General features: G+C 46.6%; 1 protein-coding gene across 1 annotated transcript; it reads left to right on the top strand.

Moving 5' to 3' along the window:
* The first annotated feature begins 5,565 nt into the window (after window positions 1-5,565).
* Window positions 5,566-6,516, top strand: LOC130123199 (transmembrane protein 121). Its single transcript, XM_056292328.1, has one exon. The coding sequence runs from the start codon at window positions 5,566-5,568 to the stop codon at window positions 6,514-6,516; it is 951 nt and encodes a 316-aa protein (XP_056148303.1).
* Window positions 6,517-9,203: the final 2,687 nt, after the last annotated feature.

Raw genomic sequence — 9,203 nt, 5'->3', positions numbered from 1 at the left:
AACGTTTTATAAAGTTATTGTCTGAAAAAAACATAATATCACTGGCCTAAACTTATAACCGATTGAGTCCATGAGAATTTGCCCTCCGGATTAAACTGTTGTCCACTGCTGTAGACTCACCGCTCAGTGGGAGAAATGACAGCGTCGGGAAGCGGCCATGGTCCTGAAGCTGGGCTCGTACTCCGTTGTTGCTATGCGAAGGCACTGGTCAAGATGTTCGTTGGTCAGCCGATTTCTTTCTTGGCTTTTGATCGTATTCATCATTGAAAACAATGATTCGCAGATGTAAGTGGATGGAAACAATGTGAGCAAGAACCATGCAATGGCTCTTGCGAATCTGAATTTTTCGGGCACACTGATCCAGAATTCGGCAGGCTTGACAGTCTTATGCTGTTCTTTCAGTAAATCCGAATTTGAAAGTTCCACGACTTCTAACTGGAGAGATGCTTCCTGCAGCGATGGAAGCAGCCTTTTAGCCTCGGTAGTCCACCGTCCGTCTGGTTTCACAGCAAAGGGTTGGCGGGAAACATCAGGATTCCGCTTGAGAGTTTGAAATTGTCAAAGCGTTCCTTGAAATTCTCGATCAGTCGCGTCATGAATGCATGCACCTGTGGCGCAGCCTGTGTGTGGTTCTTCTCGCAGTGCTGCTGGAGGCGAGGAAAGTGGAGCATTCTCCCATGCAGAGGTCTCTCTCAAAAATGTTCAGTTTGAGGCGGAAAGCTTCAACGGCCTCGTACAGGTCAGCAACAGTGCGATTCCTGCCCTGCATTTGCAAATTGAGCTGGCTGAGGTGGGATGTGACATCGCACAGAAAATGCACCTTTACCATAGCACTGCTGTCATTCAAAACGTCAAGAAATGTTTGTGCCTCCTGGCTTTTCAGGATGCCTAAAAAGACGAGTATTTCGTCTTGCAGTTCGCACACTCTCTCGAGTACCCGGCCCTTGCTTAGCCAACGTACATCATTGTGCAACAGCAAGTCCTTGTGTGCTGCTGACCGTTCATCCAGTAGAGCCCTGAGAAGTCTGTGTTGCAGACTGGAGTTCTCGCGAATAAAGTTTACGAGCCGCATCACAGTCTCCATGGTTTCTTTCATTGTCCCACACAATTTTGCACACAAACCGGACTTGTGAATGATCCAGGGGAATGACAGGAGCGCTGGGTTAACGGCAGCCAGCCTGCTTACCAGACCCTTCTGAGAACCAATCGTGACCGGAGCTCCGTCCGTTACAATTCCTATACCTTTGCTCATGTCCAAATCGTTCTTTTCAAAAAACTGGGTTAGTTCTGTCAAAATAATTTCACCTGTAGTGTGCCCATGTAATGGGATCAAACATAGCAACTCCTCTCGAAAAGACTTCTCGTCAAAAAAAACGCACAGAAACAGAAAGCTGTTCAACGTCAGTTCCACCACGGGACCCGTCCACGGCTCGTGGCGTGGACTCTGCCTCTTTGAGATCGGCAAGGAGGGATGAGAAGCAGGCCTCGGCTAACACTTCTGTCCTTCTTGTTGCGCTATTATCAGACAGCGGGACTTGTTTGATTGACTCTGTCACAGATTTTTTTGGTTTTTTTCGTCGTGACTGAGCGCTTCCTCCAGCATGTCCACAGCACAAGTCTTCAAAAGCTCTGCGTCTCTTTGCGGGACGCCATGATACACGGAGAGACGCTGCGGTAGCATTTTCTTGAGCAGCAGCCGTTTTATGAATAACTTTAACAGAGTGCACATACGCAGAGTTGAAGCTAGCTAGTTTCTGCTTTCTGGTATCTGATTTCGGTGGAAATCTCTCTTTGAAGCTGCTGTGTTTTGTTTCGAACTGGCGTTTGATGTTGGCAACTTTGCTGACCGCTACCGTTTGCGAACAGATCAAGCAAGTTGGCTTAGCATTGTTAGTGTAAACTACTAATAAGACACGTTAGCCCCTAGCTAACGGGTCTGACCCTTTAGCCGAGCGGTTAGTGGCGTCGCCTTGTGGTGCAGTACACCCGTATCGAATCCCGCACCGGGCAAGAACATAACTGGTTACAATATGTTCAGGTAGAATGAAGCAAAACTGATCCGTCCAGTCTTCATTAAACAGTCTATTTTCGGTGTCAACTTTGCGTTTCTTTGTAGCCATTGCAATTGGGAACTTACTTATTTGGTCTTATGCGTCTGTCTCGATTCTCGCCCACCATAACTGGAGTATTTTCAGTAATGCTTTTAAGGTCATGTGACGCGCAAGTGAGGGGGGGCTGGACTAGCCCACAAGGGGAAATGCGGGGTGGAATTGATAGTTACAAGGTAGCATTTCTTGTTGGATTGATTGCTGAAATTATGTTTGGAATAGTGTTCCCAAACAAAATGTGTAGAAATACCAGAACGAAGAAACAATTTTTTATTTTCAAAAAAAAAATTAAAAGGTTTTTTTTTTTTTTTGGTAGGAAAATTAAAAAAAATATTCCTTCTGGCATTTCTCCAAAAATTCTCGCGGACCATAAATCAACCCGTCACGGGCCGGACGTGGCCCGCGGGCCGCCTATTGGGGACCCCTGGGCTACGGCTACCAAGAGCAAGGTTGAGAGAATATGAAACAAGGTGGGAGAAATCACAGTCTCACTAGTTGCATGGGGAGAACATAATTCATCACCTCCACCGGGGTCAATTATGGTCGATAAAGCTGGAGGAGATAGTCGGTAAGAAAGCAGTGTTGTGAAAGGGCAAACGGGCTCCAATTCACTTGCCTTCCATTTCTCAGGCATGAGCGTCCATATGCTACAATGACAATCGCATGATAAGATGTCATAAACGCCTACGATAGCTGCTGTCATCCTGCGGTGGCTGATTCCCAGGTGCTACCTCAATACCCAATCCATTTGTCAACGGCAAAATTCTCAGATCCATGGAAAATGACTCCAATTAGCTGTAATTACACAACTGGAGGAAAAGTGTAGTTGTTTTATTTGGATAACAAGTTCTTTCACCGCACCAAAATACTTATTCATGAACCGAGCAGTAAATGGGACGATAGCGATGGAAAAACAGCTTACAACAGATTATCGCTAATTGGCCTGGCTGGATAAAGGAAGCGGGTAGTGCTGGTAAAGACCAAACTGGAAGCAGCAATGTCTTCTCACCTTGTCAGTGTACGGCTGCAAAAAAATGTTCTGTTTTACTCAACAGTGTTATTAAATCTTTAAAGGAGAAAACCGTGGCGTTTAATCCCACCCCACACATCATCCGCTGTCTTCTTCTGCTGTCTGCATGTCAAACTGCCCACCTAACTCCTATTTCTCTCTCTTTCTTTTTTCTGTCGCTCTCTTTCTACCCTCCCACCCCCGCAACCTGTCCCTCCCCATCTCTCCTGGTCTTTGGCCCCGTCTCTGTCTCCTGATTCACTGCTCTGTCAGGAGATCAATAGAGAGGCTCTTTGTCAGGAGACGCTGCACACCTCACCCCCCACCCCCCTTTCCCTCTCCGGACTGCAGACATTCAGCCTGTTGGGAAGTCGGTCCTCCCTCCTTTTCTAACTGGGGAGGGAGCGTCTTCCCTCCCCCCCCCTTTTTTTTTTTGGCTTTCAAGATAACCTCTTTGCACCTGATAAAGAAATGAAGAAAAAACAGCACGAGGGAGGCATGGTTCTCTGGGAGAAAGAGAAAATAGGATATCAGTTCGTCACAATGACAAGAGAGGAGAGGGATGTGAGAGGAGACAGAGGAGAGAGAGAGAGAGAGAGAGAGAGAGAGAGAGAGAGAGAGAGAGAGAGAGAGAGAGAGAGAGAGAGAGAGAGAGAGAGAGAGAGAGGGAGAGGGAGAGAGAGAGAGAGAGAGAGAAGTTGTGCATTCAGCTGAGCTGCTAAAGACTGGCTCGTCTTCCATCCCCCGCCTTTCCCCACCCCCTGGATAAGTGTTCAGTCTCTCCTCTCTCTCTCTTTCTCGCTCTCTCCCTCTTTCTCTGCAGCTGTGGTCTGGGGAGCATCACCTCCACACAGCAAGTGCCTTTACTTGAACAGAGGAAGGGGAAGGAAGAGGAAGGGGGGGACACGAGAGCAAATCTCCGGAGTGCGTCCGAAACACCACAGGAGCGTCTCTGACTTTGCGACTCTTTTGACTTCGCCGCGCCGCTGAAAGTGCACAAGGGGGAGAGACGGGACGAGTAGAGACAATATCAGAGCCACAGAGCGCCGGCATTGCTGGCGGAGAGAGGGGGTCCCGGTGCTGCTGGTAATCCCAGTGTTCATGGCAAAGCCTCTTGAGGAGACAGACAACAGCCCAGCGACCATGATCTCAGCAGGGGGGGGACAGCACTTTACAATGACAACGGTTTACGAGGACAGCTGAAACCTGCATGCAGAAGACACACAAATACGGACACAGAAACACACACACACACACACACATGCATACAAATTCTGACACACGCACGTGCATGCAGAAAGGCACCTCGGCACATGCTGCATTCAAAATATTAACTTAAAACCCCCTCTTTTTCTTCCCTCCCTCTGTGCACGCACACGGTGAAACACACACACAAATACTAACACACCGGTATATACAGCCACTGACAGAAAAACAGGTAGTGATACACAAACCAACCATAGGAGCATTTTTTGTTGTTTTTTTCTTCTCAGGGACTGTGGACGATGGAGAAGAAAACTTCCACAGAGGAAAACACTGGTCTATTTTAAACTGGACTTAACTGCAGATCTTTTTTTTTTTTCTACCAAGAATAACTTGACCAGTTCTGAATTTGGAGTCGGGGTTTAAAACCTGTCTTAAGCACAACCCAAAATGACCTCTGCTCTTAGTTGCGAAAACTGACGCCAGCTTTGCGACCATTAAGGCACCCGGTCTCGGCAGTTAAGTGGATTATATCGGAAATATTTTGGGATTTTTTTTCCTTTTGGCTTGAAGAAAATATCCATGACCGGTGGATTAACACCCGTCAGAAAGGAGAGGATCGCCGGCACTTTTTCCTCTCCTCTCCCGTGGATTACAGATGGGCTTTGTGATCTCACAGCACAGCCTATGGACCATCGCTCGCTGCCAGTCATTAGGATAAAGTACAAAGAAGGACACAAGTGAGTATTCAGCTTGGTTTTTACCCCAAGTGTTTATGCTCGAGTGAAAACAAGGGGCTCGAAGGGGGATTTGAGGGGTATATACTTCCACAGTTTTCCCCATTTAATGGAGACAACGTGTTCATTTGTATTTTTTTAGTGAATTGACTGATCATACTGCTGTGGATGATGCTCACTAAGAATAAGAGCGGTGCATCACTGACATTTATGATATTTTACTAAAGTGAGCCTGTGTGTTTGCAGACCATTTGGCACTAAAGATAATTCACTAAATTGGGGTTACTCTCTGACCGGCAGGTGGCTTGGGCACAATCTGAGATTGATTGAAGTGATCTTTGTGAATCTTATTAGTGCATTCTGGATTCTGGCCAAGGCAAAAGCAATGGAGGGGAACGCCGCTGTCTAGCAGCATCAATTGATCCGCCTCTACGCTGGATATACTGAGGGCCCTCCACACAACCTCTTTAACGACGCAACCCAGAGGCCCCGCTCCCCTCCACCAAGGATGGTACCCCCACCCCCCACCAACAAGCCCCACGTGTGCCTGTCCACCATCCTGATCATGAGCAGCATGGCACTGATCGACGCCTATCTCGTGGAGCAGAACCACGGCCCGCGCAAGATTGGTATCTGCATCATGGTAATGGTGGGAGACATCTGCTTTATCATTGTGCTGCGTTACGTGGCAGTGTGGGTGGGCGCGGAGGTGCGGACTGCCAAGCGAGGCTATGCCATGATCCTCTGGTTCCTCTACATCTTCGTGTTGGAAATCAAAGTCTACTTTGTGTACCAGAACTACAAGGCAGACAGGAAAAGCCTGGACACGCTTGCCAGGAAGGCGCTGACGTTGCTGCTGTCCATCTGCATCCCCGTGCTGTTTGTGGTTCTGGTAGCCATCGACCACATGGAATACGTGCGGGCCTTCAAGAAGAGGGAGGAGATCCGCAACCGTCTCTTCTGGGTGGTGGTGGACCTGCTGGACATATTGGACATCCAAGCTAATCTGTGGGAACCCCAAAAGAAAGGGCTCCCCATATGGGCGGAGGGCCTGATGTTCTTCTACTGCTACATCCTGCTGCTGGTGCTGCCATGCGTGTCCCTGAGTGAGATCAGCATGCAGGGGATAAACATTGTACCCCACAAGATGCTGCTGTACCCCATCCTCAGCCTGATCACCATCAACATCATCACCCTCTTCATCCGCGGGGGGAACATGTTGCTCTACAGGGATGCCAGGGTGTCCGGGATCCTCATAGGGAAGAATGTCTTGGCCATCATACTAAAGACCTGCAGCTTTGTGCAGTACAGGAGACAGTTGCAGAATGCTCCACCGGCCTTTGGAGTGGAGCTGCAGAAGAACTCGGTACCCCACGCCCGCCCCGCCCCAACCCCGCCCCAAGTGGTCATGCAGGACCAGACACCCCTTCCCGAGGTGACGACGTGTGAGCACACATGACACGACGATGAGGGCGTGTGACGGAGATGTCAATATCGAGACATGTATGTCCCTCAGGACACTGGCAGGGCACAATGTTCCCACACCCTTAAGGGCATGTGGACAGTCATGGTGCATAGGAGAATTAAGGAGATTTTGATACCCAATGGCACACAGGAAACTTCAGATGCTTATCAAGCAAAAAGCAGTGACATATCCAAACTCGTAATGGAGCAGAACACAGCATCACTTGTGACTTGGAACATTTACCCCCTGTCAATCCATTTAACTGTGTATTTTTTCTAACTGAACAGAAAAAAAAGATAATATGAGATCAGAAAATATATATTTTTGAATTGTGTATATTGTATTCTAATCAGCCGTCAAATTGTGTGCTGTGGTGTGTAATTTTTTTGCTCAAAAGCCGGTCTCAGTGGCTGAGGGCTTTGGAATATTCAGTGAATGGGAGCAGCCGCCGAATGGGAATCACAGTAACGTGAGTGAAAAATAATATTTAAAACCAAGCTTCATAAAAGAAAAGTGTGTTTTTATATGTGATCCTTTGATAAAGTATTGTGTACCAGAACATTGCCTTCCTGCTCTTTACTGGTCGTTGGTTTCTGTAAAGGGGGTGTTTGTGAAATAATCAAATGAATCTCGAGAGTGATCGATTTGACTTAACTTTTCTTCATTGGAATTCAGATGAGGTCCTGCAATTAACCCCAAATTACAAAGGGAAAAAAGCCAATGATGTTTTTTCCCCCGCTCTAATCCACATTTAGAGGCCATCTAATTGCCAAAGTGGTGCCTCTGAAGCTATTCATCTTAAATGCGGGCTTAACATTCCATCCAGCCTGATTATCCTGAGTTTGACAAATGAGGGAAGGAATGGGAGTAAGGCATCCGAGATAAATTCTCAGTGCAGTTATGAACAGTGCTCGATGACTGGAAAGGGGGAGTACGGCCAACTGTAGTCATGGGATACAATATACAACCAAGGGGCAATACTGCAGGAAGGATAAATTATTCCCACATATAAAGAAGGGGGATAAAAGAAGCTTGCCATCCTCCTCAGGCGCTGAGTGACTCTCTATATGCTACGGCTAAGTTGCAGAGGCGGCTGCTTCTGGTTTACAGCATTGCCTTTTTATTCTTTCACAAAATGACATGGTGAATACTGAGGGCCAGTGATGTGAATCCAAGCATTAGCAAGGAAAATCCGATTTTTGGATATGTCACGTTTTGCCCCCCTGCCCTCTCTCCCTTCAACTCCCCGATCACAGACAGGTCTTCTCTGACATGGGGAGGTTTTCAGTTAGTGCTAATATTTCAATGGGATGGGGGTGAAAACCAGAATTAGTTCCACTAAAAAGTACTGTATACTCACAGGATATATTGAGAGGACTGGCTGGGCCAGCGCTTAGAGAGATGCCGAAGCCTATTTGACTCCCCCCCACCCCCTACCCCCACCCCCCCATCTTGTGGTCAGGTTGTGTTATATGCTGATGAGAGTGTAAATTAAGAAACAAATACGGGTGCTGTAATCATTTATGAGCTGCATTCTTAAAATAGGTTTCTTTTCATTTATTCTGTTTGCTCTTGTCCTTGTACAGCCCCCCGCCCCCAACAAATAACAACCTGCACCATTTACAATAGCCTGGTACATACACCCCATATTGTTCAGAGAAGAACAACTGAGCAGGCAGGCGCAGGGCTGACATTTTCTTCTGCTGGAGAAGGCTCCGCTGCTGCTTTAAGATGTCAGCTTTACCTTGCACAAACCAGGCTGTAAAAAACTGCAGAATGCCGTTGTTGGCTGATATATAAAATTACAACGTCAGCATTTTCTGTGTCACACAAACCTACTCGTTTGTTTAACTTTTACAAAATTATGCCATACAATCTTAAAGACAGGGACATCTTGCTCTAGAGCAACATCATATCTGGAGAATGACTTTGTATGATGACCGTTAAGCCAAACATTATAATCTGCTGAAACTGGAAATTGTGTTACTTTGACTTTATACAGGCTACATTGTGTGTACATTCTGTAAAGATAATAAATGTATGTCATTGTAGAATTATTAATATACCCATTTCAAAGGATTTGCACACCTTTCATTTCTTTCATTCCTTGCAAGAGACTTCAAATTGCTCTGGTCTTTGACTTGATCTCAGCTGACTTTGGTTTTGAATTTGACTCAACCCTGACGGGGTGAACTATAAAAGGTGTGTGGAAAACAGTAATGTTTTTTGAACCACATGCTGGAGAGCAGAATAAGTGGTTTGGATAATGGATGGATGGAGACCCCCCCGCTGACTTCAGAGTTCCCCAAGCTAGTCCATGTTCTCCAATGCAAAAATACAAAATACGAAAATACAAAAGCATGCCACTCGTTTGTCAGAGGAACTTGCTGTACAGGTTGAACCTGGCTTTGGGATTTGACGTGTGTGTGTTTGGGTGAGCGTGTCAGTGGAGGAGGTACTGAGTGGCAAGAGTTAGCAACAGCTTCTGCTGCACTGATTCGCAGTGTGTGTTTTCCTGAATGGCTGGTTGTGCAAAATGGGTCACGGCTACGGACCAACTTTTGCGCCAACACTTCTCATATCCAAGCCAACTGGTTGAAGAGATGATGACAAACCTGAGGTCTGACATCCTTAATTTCTGTTTCTGTGTTTATACTTTTAAATTTGATGGTAAAAAATAA

Source organism: Lampris incognitus, chromosome 13 (genome assembly GCF_029633865.1).
Source record: "Lampris incognitus isolate fLamInc1 chromosome 13, fLamInc1.hap2, whole genome shotgun sequence".
NCBI classification, from domain to species: Eukaryota; Metazoa; Chordata; class Actinopteri; order Lampriformes; family Lampridae; genus Lampris; species Lampris incognitus.
This window is presented reverse-complemented; position numbering and strand designations above follow the sequence as displayed.